Source organism: Sebastes fasciatus, chromosome 24, assembly GCF_043250625.1.
Source record: "Sebastes fasciatus isolate fSebFas1 chromosome 24, fSebFas1.pri, whole genome shotgun sequence".
In the NCBI taxonomy this organism is placed as follows: Eukaryota; Metazoa; Chordata; class Actinopteri; order Perciformes; family Sebastidae; genus Sebastes; species Sebastes fasciatus.
This window is the reverse complement of record NC_133818.1, coordinates 10,314,662-10,335,754: the sequence shown is the minus strand read 5'-3', so window position 1 is coordinate 10,335,754 and position 21,093 is coordinate 10,314,662. Positions and strand designations below refer to the sequence as shown.

The 21,093-nt window shown below is 39.4% G+C and overlaps 1 protein-coding gene and 1 long non-coding RNA gene across 8 annotated transcripts in view; one reads left to right on the top strand and one right to left on the bottom strand.

Annotated features, from left to right (window-relative positions):
- LOC141763054 (peripheral plasma membrane protein CASK-like) overlaps window positions 1-21,093 on the top strand; it is a 53,032-nt gene that overhangs the window by 30,240 nt on the left and 1,699 nt on the right. The window contains exons 9-28 of one of the 6 annotated variants that reach the window (XM_074627303.1): window positions 1,065-1,148; window positions 1,353-1,452; window positions 2,494-2,511; window positions 5,314-5,435; window positions 5,610-5,687; window positions 6,386-6,466; window positions 8,785-8,973; window positions 9,197-9,275; window positions 9,612-9,697; window positions 9,981-10,049; window positions 10,131-10,199; window positions 11,213-11,248; window positions 11,736-11,774; window positions 12,239-12,435; window positions 13,435-13,550; window positions 14,593-14,673; window positions 18,300-18,380; window positions 18,532-18,734; window positions 19,796-19,879; window positions 20,931-21,093. The exon at window positions 20,931-21,093 is cut by the window's right edge and continues 1,699 nt beyond it. In XM_074627303.1, coding sequence (XP_074483404.1) covers window positions 1,065-1,148; window positions 1,353-1,452; window positions 2,494-2,511; window positions 5,314-5,435; window positions 5,610-5,687; window positions 6,386-6,466; window positions 8,785-8,973; window positions 9,197-9,275; window positions 9,612-9,697; window positions 9,981-10,049; window positions 10,131-10,199; window positions 11,213-11,248; window positions 11,736-11,774; window positions 12,239-12,435; window positions 13,435-13,550; window positions 14,593-14,673; window positions 18,300-18,380; window positions 18,532-18,734; window positions 19,796-19,879; window positions 20,931-21,093 — 1,975 coding nt within the window. Of the gene's footprint in view, window positions 1-1,064; window positions 1,149-1,352; window positions 1,453-2,493; window positions 2,512-5,310; window positions 5,436-5,609; window positions 5,688-6,385; window positions 6,467-8,784; window positions 8,974-9,196; window positions 9,276-9,611; window positions 9,698-9,980; window positions 10,050-10,130; window positions 10,200-11,212; window positions 11,249-11,735; window positions 11,775-12,238; window positions 12,436-13,434; window positions 13,551-14,592; window positions 14,674-18,299; window positions 18,381-18,531; window positions 18,735-19,795; window positions 19,880-20,930 lie in introns of all 6 variants that reach the window. The other 5 variants (XM_074627302.1, XM_074627306.1, XM_074627305.1 and 2 more) reach the window with 5 other exon arrangements.
- The window catches only part of LOC141763066 (uncharacterized), a 17,368-nt gene continuing 6,601 nt past the window's right edge, over window positions 10,327-21,093 (bottom strand). The window contains exons 4-6 of one of the 2 annotated variants that reach the window (XR_012593001.1): window positions 15,994-16,077; window positions 11,033-11,099; window positions 10,327-10,449 (exon numbers count right to left, since the gene is read on the bottom strand). This is a non-coding gene — a long non-coding RNA (uncharacterized LOC141763066). Of the gene's footprint in view, window positions 10,450-11,032; window positions 11,100-15,947; window positions 16,078-21,093 lie in introns of those variants that run through there. The other variant, XR_012593000.1, reaches the window with a different exon arrangement.

Below are 21,093 nucleotides of genomic sequence, written 5' to 3'. Positions count from 1 at the left end.
TGCTAATTATAAATTCACTGTAGATTCACCTATGATTGTTTTTTTGTAATGACTTCGAAATCATTTTTTTAATGCCTGAAACGAGTCGATGAGGAGGTAGACGGAAGTTATCGCTTTTATTGTTGTAGTCTGATTTAACATGACGTCAAATCCGTTTCAAGAAAAACGAAGCTTAAGCGAGAAAGTAGAAAACTGCGGAGGGTCTGCAGGGATACGACCTGCACCCTCACATTTTAAACCAAAAGTGGTAAACATTGCACATACTGTAAAGTATGGAAACAGTTTTGGTCAAACGGCCCCGATGGAGCTGACCGTGGATGTATAAAGAGAACGGAGCTGACGGGAGAGTTAGCGACAGACTTGGTGAAGTTAGCGGACGTATACACATGCGACTACATCTGGTTTTCAAAATACATATATGGAAATAAGATTGATTGGATTATATTCACCAGAAATATAAAACATTATATGTCCCTTATAAATTAAAAAGAAAATACCACTAATTTGTGAATTTCTGGAAAAAATTCAATAAATAATTCCTGATATATTTGACTTCAGGACATCTCTGACTACATACAGGCTGATAATCAAACATTTTTACTAGATTAATCTAGATATTTTCCAACGTAAAAGTCCCTAGAAGTGTATGATTTAACTTTAAGTGTTTAAAAAATTAACAAAAATCTCAACAAATTGTAATATCGACTGACAATACTTGGAGAATCACAATACATATCGAATCGGCACCCAAGTATCGTGATAGTAGCGAATCAGGCGATAACAACATCGTCCCAGCCCTACTGTAGATGTGAACTTTTAACAGTTAAAAGCAGCAGACATTTAGTGTGATGTGGCTCTTTGGTGTTTGCAACTCGAAGTGACCTTTAAACCACTGCTCTTCCTGATGCTGACTCGAGAACATTTCCTTCTGCTTGGAACCACAGCGCTGCTTTCACATCCGTTCTGCGTGTGCTCTTATGTGTGCCTCTGTGTGTGCTTATGTCCACACCCTTGTGTTTCTACTTGTCCTTATGTGAATATCTGTGTGTTTGGTGTGTGTGTAGGAGAGGGACAGGTATGCCTACAAGATCCACCTGCCTGAAACAGTGGAGCAGCTGAGGAAGTTCAACGCCAGGAGGAAGCTGAAGGTCAGCACCGCGTTGATGTTAAACTCTAAAATTCAACATGATAAACTCTGAGATGAGAGGAAGTGTCAACTCCTCCACAGTTGATGACCCCGATTGATTTCTTGTCCCTTTACGGCCTCATATACGAACACAAAAAGCACGTACATACACCCCACAACACGGGGCCTAATGTAACAGCTGTGGTTTCCCCGCTCTGTATCCCAGGGTGCAGTGCTGGCTGCTGTCTCCAGCCACAAGTTTAACTCCTTCTACGGCGACCCCCCAGAGGAGCTACACGACTTCTCAGATGACCCCACCTCCTCAGGTAACTCACACTGCAGAACACTATCATCCTGCCAACTTCAACACAGATTTGTTGTTCATATTGTAACATTATCAGGGTAAAAATAGTGAGTTTACTGCGCCCCAATCACATTTTTCTATCTTCCGACGCCGTTAGTCTCGAGCCATGACGGTACCTGGGGTGCTGTAGAAAAACGAGTACCGCAACGTTTTCAGAATTTTGGACTTGGTACCGAAGTATCTGTCCTCGTGACATCCCTACTTTAAATTATGTGGTTCATGTACGAGTAAGAGTAAGTTCTCCTGACATGTGAATATCCACCGGTGTCACGTAAGGTCAAAGATGATTTTCACCAAAGAACACGTTCACTTTCAAGCCCAGTTTCTATTCTCGTGGTTTCTATTCTTGATGTGATCTCCAGCTGTCTGCGTAGAGCTTCCTCTGTCGAGATGAAGACAGATGTTGCCCAATAGCCTCACTTCCCTGTCTCTGCCTCGGACTTTCACTTCCTTTTGATAAGAAGACCTGCAGGCCGTACCTGCCAGTCGTTATCATCAGCACACGGAAACCACTTGTGTCAGGTGTCATAAACTGTAGAAAGTGAGCGGTGTGGTGCATCACCACCTGATGAATCAGTGCGACGAGTTAAGCTCTTCACATTGGCTCAGGTTGATATGCAGCCAGATATACTGATACTATCACGTATGTCCTTTCTGCTGAGGCTTGCAGTCTGTTGCAGTCATGCTTCCTGGTGGCTGGGTTATTTCTGACATTGTAGACACGTTGCTGGAAGATGCTTGCGGCAGATTGTCCGTAGACTTGGCTGCTTTTTGCTGAGCTTCTCTCTCTGTTGCTCCTCTATTTCCCCCTCTTCCTCTTTTTATTACCTACCTGCCCTCATGCCTCCTCACACTGCCTGCTCTCTGACTCTTTATCGTCTCTTTCTTTTTCCTGTCGTTGTGAGGTGTTAAACTCTACATCTGTAGTTGCAGCGGTACACCTCCTCTAATCTCAGCCTCTCTTTCTTTTGCTGTTTTTTTTCTTCTGCTGTGCTGTCTCTAGGACTGCTAGCTGCTGAAAGTACGTATCCCTCTCCCCACCCATAGAACCGTGATCATCATGACATCATCACTCGCTTTTTAAGTTGCTTTTTTTGTCTTCTCTGTGTTAAATGATGTGGGTCCTAATCTTCTCTCCTGTCCCTTTAACAAAACCCAAATGCTTCCTCTCAACCTGTAAAGATGATATTCTGTTTTCATGCATCTTCATTATTCCAATCACAGGAGGCTCCGTAAACACACATTGACAAAATATTGTTACCTTGTGAGATGCACAAAACCCAAAACAAAGATGGAGAGCTTAAATGTTCTTGGGATTTTCCATCATAATTAGGTTTCTGCTAAAGCTTTCAGGTTTCGCTGAAGTTCCCTTCCAGTCAATTCACTCACTATAGTATGGGATATCACCTACCTGAAAACATCTCTATTCACGCCTTTTAAGGCCGATGACCTGTGGTGACGCATGTGAGGCCCTGCCTACAGTATATACTGTATATATCCGTCACCAGCGTCGTCCCTCAGTTCGATAGTCGCTCTTCACCAAGCCCAGCTTTGCAGCGGGGCAACCAGGTGTTGTTCCACTCCTCAACTCCTCTCAGTAGTTATAGACATATCATTTAGTTTTCAGGTGTTAGTTCGAAAGCTGTGTATAGAGGGACATTTTACTACTTCTTGACATTTGCAGGCTGCAGCCTATTATGTTACGGTTAGGCTTTACATGCCTGAATATTTAGGTCTTCCAGAAAAGTAAGTAGAGCAGAATTATTGTTACGTTTTTGGTCATTTTTTGAATAATTAACATAGAGTGAGAGCAAAAAGTAAGTAAGTACGTTATTTTGTTTTATTTTATTTTATTTTGTTATTTATCTAGTTATTTATTTATTTATTTATTTATTTATTTATTGTTTTGTTTTATTTTATTCTTCAGAGAGGGGTCGTCATTTCAAGAACAATATTATTTATTTTGCTCGAGGAATAGAATGTGATTTGTATTTAATAAGCTCTTAGTGCTTAAACAACAATTATTGATCTGTACATGGCTGAAAATCAATTACAGGAATTGTTTAAAATTAGTTTCCCTAATTGGAGTAGTATGATGCATGTAAACAGACCTATAACAAGGTTTCCCCAAAGTTATTAACAGCTTAAATTATGTTTTCTCTTCTGCTGTTTCTCTTTCATGGCTCACAGTAATAAACTCTCATTATTAGCTCATATTATAAATGGGATTATTTTCTCCATATTCATCTTTTCATCTGTTACTCCAGGGTGTTTTCTTGGGAACGCAGACTCTTGTTGTTCTGTTCAAGATTGTTAAAAGTTCATCACTTAAAAAATTGTAATGAACCAAAGTAATCCAAAGTCTCTAATACCCCTTTCACACCGAGGACTCAACCAGGGTTGATTGCCGTCCGCGGTGAGGAGGAAAAAAACAGTAGATGACGGGACGATGAGGGACAACGTATACGGACACAACAATGCTGCTGAATGAGAGAGACATCCGCCGTAACGTTACACGGAAACACACCGCGTTAATAATATAAGCCGACCACCTCCCGGTACCGCATCTGTTTTGAAAGCGTGTTTGCACAAGTTCTATTTGTAACATTACCTTTTTTAACTTTTTATCTTTCCAAATAAACCTTCAAAAAGATCCGTCTGTCATAAAGTAACAAACCCAGTATCCATTGTCAAGCAGTTAGTAAAATAAATGAAATATAAACTCATTTTATTATGTTTGGACAAGCTCTTATATTATCAATCAGTTGCCACATGCCCAACTGAACAACTTTAATAGCACATCTTTGCTGGGATGTTGGAGTGAGTGAAATATACATTTCAGTGTCTTAAGGGGGTTAATCCGTTTGTAAATGTTGCCTATATTATCATATTAGATAACACAATGTAGTCTAATATATGATAAATGGGTATTGTAGATAGACAGAGGAATAAAGGTTCATGTTGTCTGTATGTTTTTGCAAACATTACAGCTCCAGGGTCAGATAACCCTGGTCCAACCCTGGTCATTGGTGTGAAAGTGGTATAAATTAAATATTTATGAACTCATTTGTAAGAGATGGAGGTCATTCCCTGGTGATGCAATATCATATCACCTCCCACTAATCAATTGAGTGGTAGTTTAAGGATCAGTGAGCACAAGATGTATTCTGACCACACTTCACTGTTGTCTATCATCTAAACACGTCACTTCTTCTTCTCTCTTTATCACCAAGGAGCTTGTTTACTATGTAGGCTACACATATCTTTTGAATTTGATATGTTATTCTATACAGTACACGTTTAATTTGTGTGGGAAGGCTACTCTTTTTACACTTTTTAAGAAATTGTATATCTGATTTGAATTAATTTTCCTCTCCACATTTTTGCATTTAACTTTTTTTCCCCTGCATTTTTCTTGGGCGTACTACTCCTAACCCATCATCCACACTGACTTTTTGAAGTGACTTTCCTCTGATGTTGTATTGATGCCATATACCGCTGTTTCTCTGGTTTTGCTGCATGTGTGGGCGATGCAGCAGGTACTTGGGGTACAAATCGTTCTGAGTGTTTGTGTGTGTTTTCTGTTGTGTCGTCTACTGCTTGGTGTTATTTTTATTTATTTGTTTTGCCTGTTTGTGGATGTGTTAACATGTGGTGTATTTATGAATGAGAGTCTGTCATGTCCAGTGTTTGCATTTTGTGTTGGATGTTTGCAGGACACTGCTTGGTGTACTTGTGAGTGTATCTGTTCTGTGTGCTCGTGATTCAGTCTACATCTGAGTCTATAATTTCTATATATATGTGTATGTGTGTGTGCGTGCAGGGGCAGTATCACAGGTTTTGGACAGTCTAGAGGAGATCCACGCATTGACGGACTGCAGTGAGAAAGACATGGACTTCCTCCACAGTGTCTTCCAGGATCAGCACCTCCACACCCTGTTAGATGTGAGTAAAACCACAATATCCGCAGTAATACCAAATGTGCCCAGTAGATGTCAGTACAAGTCGAGAGTCGGCTAGTATTTGTCCAATATGTACCTTCTATTTACTACCACTAATACTTAGTGTTGTTTGGGTTTTTCATCTTTAATGAGATCAAATTTATTGTTGTCTTTTCAGCTTTATGACAAAATCAACACCAGGTCGTCCCCTCAGATCAGAAACCCTCCAAGTGACGGAGTGCAGAGAGCCAAAGAGGTGAGGAACTCATTGCTCATGTTCACTGAATAAGGGGACAATTTAAAGGGCCGGTGTGTAGCATTTCAAGGGATGTATTAGCAGAAATGGAGTTTAATATTCATATTCATTCAAAACCAGATGTCCCAGTTTTCCACCAGTACTTGAACGCAGCATGTATTTGTGGAGACTGTGAAAATAGCCTCAAATGTTCCACGTGAAAATGATCAGATCTTTGAAGTTGAAAATTTGCACATGAACTATTAATATTTATTCAGGTTGTGATATGTGTTTGTAAAAACTATTTAAAATATGTTCAGATTGATTGGTATTTGTGTGTCGATTGGAACACGCATTTGTGAGTATCCAAGATAATGCAAAAATTGTTGTATACATTTGTAAATCTTATTTCTCATTTGTAGATCATGTAATACACATTTGTGAGCATTTTGAGACTAATTTCACTCCATAAGGGGAGGAGTGAGCAGAGGGGTCTTCAGTTGGTTGCAATATGCAAACACACCACTAGATGCCACCAAATCCTACAAACTGTCCATTTAAGATGAGAACAATTAACAGGTTGAGCTTTCTAGGCAAAGCATAAATAATGAACATACAATGACCAGAATCCGATACTATCTTGTGACATATTCATTCATTATCAATGTTATTTATTATGAGCATTCTTCATATTCACACGTCTTTATTTCCTTCACCAGGTACTGGAAACCCTCTCCTGTTACCCAGAGAACATGGAGGCCAAGGAGCTCAGGAGGATCCTCACACAGCCACACTTCATGGTGGGATATTACAGCAAACACACACAGTATTGATTTGACAGGTTCAGATTTTTTTGACCTGTGCATGTAGAGCATGCTTATTGATGTGTGAGATTACAACCTACTGTGTTGGATGTAGGTCTTTACACACCGGGGGGGCGTGACGAATAAACAACACGAACATGCGAAATACTGTGAATATTATATGTCTAGGGCTTTTATTGTGAAAGGTAACAACAGAAAGGCCATAACACTCATGATTTTGTCGATTAATCAATAAGTTGAGTGCCTACATAAAGAATCACACATAAACACCACTTTAAATCTTGTGTTTAACAGAGATGTGCTCATAAGTTTCTTGGTAATAAGTCCTTCAGCATGAAAAAGGATTAAAAAAATGACTGATCCTGTAAAGAAATCTAAAGATCAAAACGACCTGATTAGTCGACTGATCGACTAATCAGAGGCAGCCCTAGTCAGAAGTAGGATTCTGTGGACAATCCAATCAAAGCTGCTTAGTACCTGAGCTTGGCGAGGGATCGACACGTGGAAGGGAGAAAGAACAGAGAGAGAGAAGCATTAAGAGTGGCAGCCTGGCTTCAGTGTGGATATACAGGAACTTCTGCAGGGATCGGCAATACCACCACGTTTGTCAGATAAGTGTAGTAGCTGAAACAGTCCTGGGAATAGGCAGATATTGTTGACGGACATGGAAAGTGGAAACTGAGGCAGAAGAAATGGATTTCATGTAAAAGGTAGAACATTGTTGCCATACTAGAAGGAATGTAGCTCGTTGTGTGGCTGCAGTTTTCATCTCAGTTATTTCAGCAGTATAATAGCAAATTTATGATTTCAGTGAGTGGATGACTAGACTTTTACTGTAGTTGTATTGTAGATGTACTGTATATAGAGCTCAACGGTAAAGTTCCCGGAAGGGAAAATACCATTCATATTCTTGATTATTAGCCATAACATCGTAACCATCTGAGGTCGACTCGCCACGAGATTGTGAAACAATGATGTATGCTCCCGTATGATATCAATCTTGTATTAAGAAAAACACAATCCTAAGTGTAACTCTGATTGGTGGAGCTCGCTGTTACCATGGAAATGTGCACCGCACCTGCGAACGGCTAGTGAGGGAATTTCAATTCATAATTTTTAGATCAACATTGGTTAGTTTAAATGTTTTTTCCAGAGGCGGCAAGTCACCATTTGCAATGGTTTATGGGATGAGTAGTTCCGAATTACATGTTTTATGGTCCCGATTCATCTCATAGCTAGTTGGCTCGGTTCCAATCTTAAAACTCTTTATATTAGGATTTTCTGAAATTCACTTCAGGAACAGGAGCCGTTCAAAAGCAGACGATCACTGTTGAGCTCTCTTCTTTTGATTGGTTGTCACTTACAAATCTCCACAGCAGCTAAATACAGGATGATACTGTCACTTCTTTAGCCCAGTTAGAGGCACTAGGTGTTTCCCTGTGCTGATTCAGTCTGTGCCACTTACTGGAGCTGTCACAGTTCACGCTTTAGGTTTGCTTCAATCCAATTAGCCCGTCCTGCTCTCCGACCTGACCGGCTGAGTTTTTCATGCTGCCACAGACATTTAACAGTGTTGATAGCTGAACGGGTGTGAAGGGTTTCTTTGGCGTGGTAGTAGCCTCACAACCCTTTCACTTATTCCTGTGTAGTATATGACATTCCTTTTATGAGGCAATGATCCAAGGGCACACTTTGTTCCCTGTTAATCATCAACTTAGTGTGCATTTTGTTGCTTTTCATTGTTAAACACTTGTTAATCCGTTGTAATGCCTGAAACAGTTGTTCTGTGCAACCGCGCTAATGTTCACCATAAGTCAGGAGCCTTTAGCGCCAGCTGTTTGAGCCCTCCGCGTCTGCCGTGCATCATCAGGGAACATGTTGTCGCTCGGATGAGCAGATGTGATCATTTGGCAAACGCGGCAAGTAGATGTGTGTTTTTGTAAAAACACACTGTGTGTCAGTAACATGATTAGTGGCCAAAGAGGATTAGTGTAAGCCACACTCACGTACGCACAGCGATACTGTGAGTACAGTTTACCTTCCTCCTGACTGGGATTTAGTGGTATGTTTTATTAGTTATGCAAACATTTTGTTCTCCAGGTTCTTAAGGCCAATTTAGGATTGCAGTCTCAACATTACTGCCACCAACAACAATTGTTTAAATAGCCTGTGACTGTCAAAAACATTGTCTTGTGTGTACAGCATTGCATACATTTTTTGCAGTGTTAATCCCACTGGGTTCACCTCTAGAACAAACAGGAATACATTCATTCCTGACTCTGTGTTCAATCCAGGCTCTCCTGCAGACCCACGATGTGGTGGCCCACGAGGTCTACAGCGACGACGCGCTGAGGGTGACCCCCCCGCCCACCTCACCTTACCTGAACGGAGACTCCCCAGACAGCACCAACGGAGACATGGACCTGGAGAACGTCACCAGGGTTCGCCTGGTCCAGTTTCAGAAGAACACCGATGAGCCCATGGTGCGTAGACAGAAACAAAAGACTGCACTAAATGTCACACATGGATGAATGTACATGCTCACTCATGAAACGTGAAGTTAGAGCGTCTGTAACTAATGTACTGTGACGTATCTCACAGTTTAATGGAATATTTGAGCGGTGTACAGTTATAAGAGGGATTTAAATCAATATTGTCACTGCTGTTTATCAGTTATCCCTCTGACCCTCTGTCTGCCTCTTCTAGGGCATAACTCTGAAAATGAACGAACTCAACCACTGTATCGTGGCCCGAATCATGCACGGTGGAATGATTCATCGACAAGGTATGCATCCATATCAAAATACTATGTGCAACGTGACTTTTATTAGGCACATCCAGCCATTCATTTTGTCAATCTGATGAGATTTTATCTCCAAATAAAATGAATCACAGAGATTATAAAGTAGGTGGGGAGATAACAGTTACTCTTATTGGACTAACTTCTGGTAATTGAAATAATGAAATGTAACTCTTCCTTACATTAGTTGGGCTCCCCTGCAGCCATCTCAATAACCACTGCTTTTTTGTTCCCTGGCTTCTCCTTTGAGCAACACTGATGTTTCAACACCCAGGAGCCTCATTTGTAGCCTTTTATTAATTCATTATTTCTCCGCTCCAGGGACTCTGCATGTGGGAGATGAGATCAGAGAGATTAATGGCATCAGCGTTGCCAATCAGACGGTAGAACAGCTCCAAAAGATGCTGGTAAGTGATCAGATCAGATTTTCTCCTCCTCGCTTTCCACATTTGGACCGTGCATGCAGCTTTTATCCAAACAGCATTCTTAGCATGTCATTTCTGTTTAGCATGTAACATTTACATTTGTGCCAAAAGTTGTTGCTATGTGAACTAAAATAGTGACAGTGTTTATTAACAGTATTATTTTGATAGGCTGAGACATCTTGCTATGTCTGAAATGTCAATAGTTGGGCATTGTTTCCATTAAAAGCTCACATGTAACATGCATTTTACCCCCTTTTCCACACAGAGGGAGATGAGGGGTAGCATCACCTTCAAGATTGTCCCCAGTTACCGGTCCCAGTCCATGTGTTGTGAGGTAGGTGATCACACACTTACATATATGTTTCCATATTCTATGGTGGAGAAAAAAATATTCATCTAGTGTTTTCTGTTGCAGAAAGAGTCACCAGATGTGTCCCGACAGTCGCCTGCAAATGGTCACGCCAGTGTCACCAGCTCCATCCTGGTATGTTTCCGGTTCTCCTTTTTCACCCTCACACACACATACATTCACTCACAGAAATAGCAGCAGGCTGGTAAAAAGACAAAAAATGCCAGACATTAAATATGGTGTCTTTTTTAAATTTGAATTTGTTATTGTGACTAACATAAAGACAGCACACAGATAAAAGTTCATTCATGGGCTAAGCTAGTGTGTCAGGGGTTAAGGTTCAATCAAAGACTTGCACATCCACATCCGACAGGATCAAAGAAACCTACAGCAGAATAAAACAGTTAGATCCTCACACCGAGTAGCTCCCGTTAGAAGGGTTTTCATTGCTGTGTCGTTTCGAGCACCAGGCTCTCATTAAAACTTTATATAAATACAGAGTCGCCATTTAAATACCCGTACTGCATACACAACCCACATGTGACATATAACAGCTGTTTCAAATAATCAATAAAATACATTATATATTAAACATATTACACATATGCACCGATAGTATATCAAGGCTACAGAGAGGTCCATGGAAAAAGATGACGGTATATAAGGAACATACCAGTGTATATATACAAATTGTCACTCCCACATATAAACCCATGTGATATACCACCCCTCTTTTAAATACATAAAAGGAAATACATTAATAATATACAAGTATATACAAAAGTCCATGAAGAAAATCACCTTAAATAAAGGAAATAAACAATATATATACAGGCTAAATAACAGTCATAAATATACTAGCTATTAGAGGCTCCTCTGAATATTTATCTATTAAGAGTTGTTCTAGGGAAAAACAGTAACACCAAATATGAATTCATTACATAAAAGGTTCAGGTTAAGGTTCATACCATCAAATCACTACATCTTGGATTTAAATCTGGACCAGGATCAGTGTTGCATGTTGTTTCCCGCTACCTGGTGACAATCAAAATAAAAACATACAATTCCATCTTTAGCTGGTTTTATGTTTTTCGTTAGTGTGCGGTCAAATCAAATACTTACACAAAAATTTCTGTCATCCCAACTAGGACCTGCCAGCGACAATCCAGCCCAAAGGCCGCCAGGTGAGATTTCCTAATTCTTTACACCACAACTGCACTCCTTTTAATTCCTCCCTTTGCTTTACAATCTGCTACTGATACGACAAAACTAACACTCGTCCCAACAAGTCCAAATCTGCATGCATGCACTTAAAAGCACTCTTCCATTCCCATCACATCTATTATGTTTCCATAGAGTTTTGCTCTTCCAATGTCGGGCCTTAGCTCTACTCTGCTTTGGCCTCCGTCGGACATTGGAAAGGTCTCATACACAGTTGAGCCGATGTTTGATAAGATCACTTGATTTCTGCCATTTTTGTCTGTTTCATGATGTGTTTACGACGCTCTGAGATCACACACATATACATAAAATGCGGTTCAAACATTATAATATATAAGATTCCGCATCCAAATTTGTATCCCTCATCACACCTCCTTTGTTTATGCCCCCCAACGTTTTCTACTGCATGATATATGTGTAAGTGTGTGTGTGATGCTCTCAACCCCATAGATCTCCAGACCTGCTATCAAGGACAAATTGTCCATCAAGGTAAGACGTCTCTAAGTGGACCCTTCGTAGAAGTAGATCCCAGCTCCTCCCACCCCATCGCAAAGTTCGGTTCTTCATCATAGTGGTGTCTAGATCCCATGCTAGCTATCAAGGCTTCATAACTGGTTCGTGAGTGGACATAAAGGGCAACGACAAAATGTGGATGTATGTGCATAAGCCGTCGATTAAAACGATACGTACGCCGTCCTGCTTTTCATTTCTCTAAATGTTTGTGCCCCTTCCCGCTTCGGCTGACACGCTCTTGATTTCCCCTCTGCTGTCTTTTTATCTTTTAACGACAAGCGTCGGCGTCAGCATTTCTAACTACTTAACAGTTTCGCAGCCAGTCTCTTTATGTGGGCAGCTTGGCCAATCATATTTTTCCCCATATATTCTCGCTGTTCTTTGCCACCCGTGTCAGCACCTAACATTTTTTTTTTTGTCTCACTGTCCCGCCCTTACAGATTTACGTCCGCGCTCAGTTTGAGTACGACCCAGCGAAAGACGACCTCATCCCATGCAAGGAGGCAGGCATTCGCTTCCGGGTGGGCGACATCATTCAGATCATCTCCAAGGACGACCATAACTGGTGGCAGGGGAAGCTGGAGAACACCAAGAACGGCACAGCGGGCCTCATCCCATCACCTGAGCTACAGGAGTGGTGAGTACAACAGTTGACCAACACCAAACTTCTTATCCGTACTATATTTCTGGGTGTATTCACATTCAGTTCCGCAGTCTTAAGAAAGAGAGGAGTGAGCGGAGGGTTACTCAGTTGGTAGCAATCTGCAAACACGCCACTAGATGTTGCCACATCCTAAACAGTCCCTTTAAAACAGCTTTGTATTTTATTTAATTGAGCGGCATTATATAATAATACAGTTCAAGAGCACCACAAACTACAGCCTCCACAATAACCATACAGTTGAATCTACAGTTTCAACAAAACTGTTAGACAGCGTACTGTACTTTAACAACTGACATATTTTACCGCGCACTGTACTATGACTAACGAATGACATAGCGTACTGTACTTTAACGACTGACATATTTAATAACGTACTGTGACTAACAATGGAGATTTTATAGCATACTGTACTTTAACTGACATATTTTATAGCGCACTACTTTAACGACTGACATATTTTAGACAGCATTAACAAGGTGTACCTAATAAACTGACAACTTGTCGACTTCCAAACTATCCTGAGCATTAGGACAAGAAGATGTTTATTTTAATACTCTGTGTTGTAGTAAATAGGTTAGTGCTGTCTGTTATTCATTTATTTTAATATAGTTTTTAGGATATTGAAATGACAGAGCGCAGAGAGCAAAATACAAGTTTGTGGCTGTGAAGCTCTTTACTGTGATTGGCTACTCTTTTCCAACATGTCATAACATTGGCCAAAAAAGCGTTGTGAAGCAGACACTCCTGCCAGGATTTGAACCTGGTGCTTCTATCAGAAGTGACAGATGTGTTACCAAATACACCACAGGAGTTCAGGAATAGCTTCACTTGCAAGCTTGTCCTGGTATTGTGTTTATTTTTCATTTTCTGGCTATTCAAGCTTCCTGTCTGAATGTGCATACCCTTCCTTTAGCAGCTATAATAATTACAGACAAGGCCATTTAATTTAACAGTACATGTGTTCTTTCTCAGGCGCGTGGCGTGTATAGCGATGGAGAAGACCAAACAGGAACAGCAGGCCAGTTGTACCTGGTTTGGCAAGAAGAAGAAGCAGTACAAAGACAAGTACCTGGCCAAGCACAACGCAGGTAAGCCAACAAACACCGTAGTTTACAAATAGTGTTCAACAGAGCTAAGCGAGTAGCGCACAAAAGGATAAACGGTGCAAGTGCCTGTTGCGTTTTCCCTCTGTCAGACCTCTCCTACTCGATTTTGCCTCGTTTTTTCAGTAACTAACCGCGTTGCAATTAACAGCTTTTGATGTTTTACAAGTTGGTGTTTTTTTTTTGTTCAATTTGTCTTCTTTTATGGTGTCTTTTTATTAACCCTTCCGCTCCCACCCTTTGTCCATATTTCATGCTGTCTCTTACCCAATGACATGGCTGCATGTAAGTAACTCCAGACAGCTGGCGTCCAGCTTCTGGTTTTCTTCCTCCTCTTTCTGCTGTTAAACCTCCTCCTCTTCCTAATGTGTCCTTGACTTTTAACTGACGGCTGCTCTGTTTGGTTTATTATTAGTAATTCAAATTGACGAGATGCTAATCAGCTTAGAATTGCTCGGCTTGGTTTTACCAAGGTTAGTTAAAATATTATGCTTTCTCAAGGTATTTAACCTTCATTGGGTCTGCTTGGCTCACATTGTGGCCTAGTTTGAATAGCTCCAAATATTAAAAACACATTTGGTTCTATGCTTGATTCAAGCCACATTGTAATTTATTTTAATCTCTTTAGCATTGCTTGTGTCCCCTATGATTCACTATTAGATTTCTATTCTATTCAGATGTGTGTATTCACACTCAGTTGCCAGTTTATCAGGTATGTCCAGTTTGATTGAGTGCTGCAATGAATTCTACCTTCATGTTCAAACAGTTTTTAGACAGGTGCTGTTGAATTGTATTCTGTTATACGGAGAAGTCTCCAAAATTACAAATAAGTTGAATAAACACAATATCCTTCATGAAGTAGAATCTATTACGGGACGGTTTTATCAGACTGTGTAAGGTTTACCTATGTGTACCTAATAAACTGGCATTTGAGTGAATATTAACCAGCTTTAGAGTCATAGTCAAATTATTTAATTTTTGTTGTAATGATACTGTGCTAAACCAACGTTTCTTCTCTGTTCTACAGTGTTTGACCAACTAGATCTGGTGACGTATGAGGAAGTGGTCAAAGTGCCATCATTCAAAAGGAAAACATTGGTCTTGCTTGGTGAGTAAACAATTTTATTTGTAAAAATATGTTAATCATTAAAGTACAGTAAGCGGTAGTACATGTCAGTTACAGTAACCGGTAGTACATGTCAGTTGCAGTAGTACAGTCAGTTAAAGTACAGTACAGGTAAGTTAAAGTAAGTGGTAGTACATGTCAGTTACAGTAAGCTGCGGTAGTACATGTCAGTTACAGTACATGTCAGTTAAAGTACAGTAAGTGGTAGTACAGTCAGTTACAGTACAGGTAAGTTGTAGTACATGTCAGGTACAGTAAGTTAAAGTACAGTCAGGTACAGTACAGGTAAGTTACAGTAAGCGGTAGTACATGTCAGTTACAGTAAGCGGTAGTAGTCAGTTACAGTAAGTTAAAGTACAGTAAGCGGTAGTACATGTCAGTTAAAGTAAGTTAAAGTACAGTAAGCGGTAGGACTGTCAGTTACAGTACAGTAAGTGGTAGTACATGTCAGTTGCAGTGGTACAGTAAGTTACAGTACATGTCAGCTACAGTAAGCGGTAGTACATGTCAGTTACAGTAAGCGGTAGTACAGTACAGGTAAGTTTAAGTAAGCTACAGTAAGCGGTACAGTCAGTTACAGTACAGTCAGGTACAGGTAAGCTACAGTAAGCGGTACAGTCAGTTACAGTAAGTGGTAGTACGTTAAAGTACAGTCAGTTAAAGTAAGCAGTGGTGTACCACTGCTTACTGTAGTAAGCGGTAGTACAGTCAGTTACAGTAAGCAGTAGTACAGTAAGCGGTAGTACAGTCAGTTAAAGTATGCGGTAGGACTGTCAGTTACAGTACAGTAAGTGGTAGTACATGTCAGTTACAGTCAGTTAAAGTACATGTCAGTTAAAGTACAGTAAGTGGTAATACATGTCAGCTACAGTAAGCGGTAGTACAGTACATGTCAGTTACAGTAAGTTAAAGTAAGCGGTAGTACAGGTAAGTTAAAGTACAGTAAGCGGTAGTACAGTCAGTTAAAGTACATGTCAGTTACAGTAAGTTAAAGTAAGCGGTAGTACAGTAAGCTACAGTACAGGTAAGTTAAAGTAGTCAGTTAAAGTAAGCTACAGTACATGTCAGTTACAGTAAGTTAAAGTACAGTACATGTCAGTTAAAGTACAGTACAGTAAGCAGTAATACATGTCAGTCAAGGTACAGTAAGCTGTAATACATGTCAAGGTACAGTAAGGTGTAATACATGTCAGTCGTTAAAGTACAGTAAGCGGTGTCATTTAAAGTACAGTACGCGGTAAAACATGTCAGTCTTTAAAGTACAGTACGCTATAAAATAAGCAAGAAAATGTTTGACTGTACCTCGGTCATGCGGGGGGTGACAGTGGGAGCTGCGATGAAGACAACATAGGGAGCAAAATTAGCTGTCCTGAGGATCTTTACTGCCTGTTGAGAGAGAGAAAGAGAGACATTTTGATTTTAGTTCTTCCACTTAAATTGCCCAACAAAGTGTATGCAAATGTTACAGTAAAAAAAGAGTACAGTATGTTGTAAAATATGTAGAAGTACAGTACGCTATAAAATATGTCAGTTGTTAAAGTCAGAGTACTGTATTCCGTAAAACATGCAAGTCGTTAAAAGTACAATACGCCATAAAATATGCCCGCCGTTAAAGTCAATACAGTATGCCATAAAATATGTCAGAGTACAGTACTCCGTAAAATAAAATAGTATAGTATGCAGAGATGATATGTGGATGGTGGTGGCAGACTGGCTACAATACACCACATCAAATACAGCATTATAGAAAGCAGAGCATCTGTAGTCATGACTGAATTGAAAATCATACCGTAACATCGCCCAAACCCAACAGTATGCCATTAAAACATAATAGTCATAGTATAGTAAGCCATAAAAGTTTCATAATATAGTATGCCATAAATACCATACCTCAGGTTAGCTAGCTCTACTACCAATTTAAAATCTCTTTTAAAAACCCATTTTTATAAAAAGGCTTTTTCTAACTCCGTAAGGCAACAGCTTGGTGCACCTTTTCCCACACCTTATATTGTCCTCTTTTGGCTTATGTGTAGTAACTTATTGTTTTGATACCACTGGTTACGGGTTTTAGTTTTCTCTATTTGGTCTTTGTTTTGTTCTTTTATTGTTGTTTTTTATTTTGTCTGTATTTCATCGTATCCGTGCAAGCACTTTGAAACTATGTTTAGAAAGGTGCTATACAAATAAAGATTATATAAAAAAGAACCCCAGAACACAAGACTGACCAGGATGCTATGTCTGGTGTTAGTTCAAAGTCTTCAACCAGGAGTCAGGAAGGCCATTCACATCAGAGACAGGGGTTATGATCTCCCCTAAAAAATGAACACCTGTTATCACTCGACAACTGAGCAAAACCGTTTGCTTAAGAACCATTTACTTTTTAATACTGACCGGCAACATAAACGGCATTAACCGAAACACTGCGAGCATCTCTGGCAAAATGGATTAAAAGTGTTGATCGACCTTAAATTAACAATTTTTAAAATTTTAACCCATAAGAACCCGGACCCATTTCTCCTTCAAGGAAAATTATGGGGGATATAATACAGACTAAATAGACCACATATACGTCACATTGGGCGTTTATAGTAAATGTATTCCTCATTTGAACATAAATCAGCCTGACAGTATTTTTGTGTTTGGTAACAAAAACTTGTCTTTTTATTTGCATTTCCACAAAATTATAACTTTACTTCTTAGGTTTAACAACAAAATCTTTTTTTCAGATTTGTTTTACAACACAAAAATCACTGTCATCTCCCTGGATGACTGCCAGTGCATCCTGAACACTGTATTGCTTCTTGTTATCCATACTACAGAAAAAATAAAATGGCATTGAAATATAACTGATATAGGGTAGAAAAATCTTGTTTGTCTGTTTATTTTATTTACTGATAGGCAAAAATTGTTTCCTTATACATTTTATTAATAATTTAATTAATATAACATGATTTTTTGTTAACATTTGTTTTAATATGCCCTGAATTGAACAATATAAAATATATTAACTAAATATCATTGAATCAGCTAAATTAACTGAGCAGATCATAATAATTTTTCTTATTGTGACATATATGTCACATCAGGTTTTCCGTGACAATTTTCAGGTTAAAGGCCCGATGTGACATATATGTCTCAACGATATTCATCTGATTTGTTTTATATCAATTTGTTCAAGAAATGTGATCACAACAGGTTAAATGTAATAAAGGACATGTTATTTAAGTATTACAATTCTTAAATGGCTTGATTCTTACCTTTAGCAACAAAAAATAAGCTTTTTCAATTTAGCTAGTTCTGTCACATGTGCTAACCTGGCACACAGACATCTTGGAAATGTTGCTATGGAAACACAAAATCACATGACCTGTCACATGACCCATCAGGATGTTCAGTATGTGTCACTTAGGGACTCCATGAGTTAAAGTCAAGGATAAAGCTTTATAAGGAACTTTCCAGAACGTTTAAAGGGCGTGTGACACCTATGTCACTGTGGGTTCTTATGGGTTAAAATTTAAAAATTTAAAAAAAAATTTTAATTTTAAATTTTTAACAATAATTAATTAATTGTTGCTTAAATTAATTGTTTGCTGTCTCTTTTCATTCAGGTGCACATGGAGTTGGCAGGAGGCACATCAAGAACACACTCATAACCAAACATCCTGACCGCTTCGCCTACCCTATCCCTCGTAAGAACAGACACACTAACATAAAAACTACACAAGATAACAAAACAGCTACACGTCTAAACACTGCCAAAACAAATAAAGAGACGTCAACAAATCTGATTTAAAGTGTCAATTGTAGATTCAACGCATCTTTATCCGTCTCTCTGCTCAGACACGACTCGGCCTCCTAAGAAGGACGAGGAGAACGGAAAGAACTACTACTTTGTGTCTCACGACCAGATGATGCAGGACATCAGCAACAACGACTACTTGGAGTACGGCAGCCACGAGGACGCCATGTATGGAACCAGGCTGGAGACTATCAGGCAGATCCATGCACAGGGCATGATCTCCATCCTGGATGTTGAGCCCCAGGTATCAAAAGGCCCTTCTCCGTAAAAATCATGACGGCAGTCTGACTAGTTTTGTCACATTTGTGCACTCGAGGGCATGAAATACTGTGAACCAGAGAATTTAAAGTGGAGAAAATATCAAAGATCAACTGCAAATACATTTTTAAAATCCATCACTCACGCCTTCATTGATATCTACCACTACAGTCATAAGAAAAAGGGCTTTTTTGCTCATCATGTACCAGAGGTTAAATATCGTGCAAGCATTGCAGCATTATGGATATGTAACAGTTTGGTCATGTCTAAGTAACACAGATACGGTTGCAAAAGAAAATAAACGTAGAGAGTGCTACTTTATTCTGAAGACTACGATATAGCGTTTGTTTACGTAACTTGCCGGTAGCCTCTGCTAGCTGGCTCAACATTAGCATACCACAACTACCGTCAAAGTAAAGCTCATCTCCAAAGCAAACACAAGAGACATTATCAGCCTAATGTTACCTCTGTTCTCCTTCAACCAACGTCACAGGCGAGAGTACTGCACCATGGTGGCGCTTTTGCCATGAAAGCTGCACGAAATATAAAACAAAGCTGCTTTTTTTCTTTAAATTTACATTTTTCATGTTTGTTATAGAATTGTTCATTACAGTGGAAATCCATTTAGTGAACCAGGTTGATTGATTCACTTTAATTGCAATAAATGGGTCAAAAGGATGCCAAAATAACTACATAATGATGCCAATTTGTAAAAAGTCTGAATTCGTGCTTGGTCAGGTCTGTCCGCAAGACGACAAGCAAACAACTTTTAAAATGCTTGTTTTCTAAATGGAGTTTGGATCGATTAGTGCCGCGCAAAAAGTTTGCTTCGCGTTTGGTGTGAATTAAGGCGCTGGCACGCATGCAAAACATTTTATTGCATCCATTTATTTTTTTTGTCAAAGTGGCCTCAAGTTACCTCTTGTTGAAACGCTTAATTCCTATTTTACTTTATTAGTTTTACCAACATTTGCATACACTTTGTTGGGCAATTTGGGGGGAAGAACTACAGAATTCAAATCAAAATGTCTCTCTTTCTCTCATCAGGCACTAAAGATCCTCAGGACAGCTGATTTTGCTCCCTATGTTGTCTTCATCGCAGCTCCCACTGTCACCCCAGGCATGACTGAGGTACAGTCACAAATACTTTCTTGCTTCCTCTCTCACTCACGCTAGTTGTTCAAATTTATTTGCACATACTAACGCATTCATTTCATCTAAATATTTAATAATTTCCTAACTTGCACTGTGTGAAAACCGCCTTAATTTCTGTCATCCCTTTTTGCTTTGCTTAATGTTTCTTTCGGTGCACGTGTCCTGTATGCTTTAAGCGTGTTTGTATTTTCTTTGGCATGCTTATTTTCATTTTCACTCAAGATTCCAAAGTGGTGCAAGAAGCTGCCTGTAAGTACTGGTTAAATGGTGTGAGTTCAGCTTGTTTAGGGCCTCTGTGTTTGTGTAGTACTAGTAGTCGTCTAGCTGTGTCCTCTTTTATTCCTCTAATAATCCTCTTAATTGTGTGTTTTCTCAGTGGTGCATCTTCATTTTTGATACAACTTAATTCATCTGGCCCAACCCTACCTCTCCTCCCTGTATTATGCATGATTTTGGGGAATTATTTACCTAATTATTAATTGTTACCTGATCAATATTGTGATTTAGATTGCAGTTATTTTCCAAAAAAATTCACGCATTGTTGGTCTACGTAGTGTTAAACGAGATAAATTTGATCCGAGCGCTATCGCAAGTTATAGTATGTTGTTTATGCATTGTAGCTACTTTCCTAACAAAATAGCTCACTTTAAATATATTATTAATTAGTATACAACATTTTGAATGGCATACTATTCTTTTTTTTATTATGTTTTTCATGGTATACTATGACTTTTTTCGACATACTATATTAGGACTTTTTTTCTACATATATACTCTGACTATTTTTTTAACGCAACACGCTGCAAATGACGCAAGTTTGTAAGATATAAAACGCAGCTTTTTCCATTACAAAATTACACTACAAACGTTACTTTAATTTAAAACACTCATCCCTAATTCTAAATATGCATGAATTAAAGTACACACATATGGAACTAGATCATAAATGAAGCCTTGAAGCACATCGCACATTACAACCGTACAGCAAAACCAGTAATTAAACTCTCTTTCTCAATCGCACCCTCAGGATGACTCTCTTCAGCGGCTCCAGAAGGAATCAGAGATGCTGCAGGGGACCTACGCTCACTACTTTGACCAGACCATCATCAACAATGAGATCGACGACACCATCCGACTGCTGGAGGAGGCCGTCGACCTGGTGTCCACCACCTCTCAGTGGGTTCCCGTCT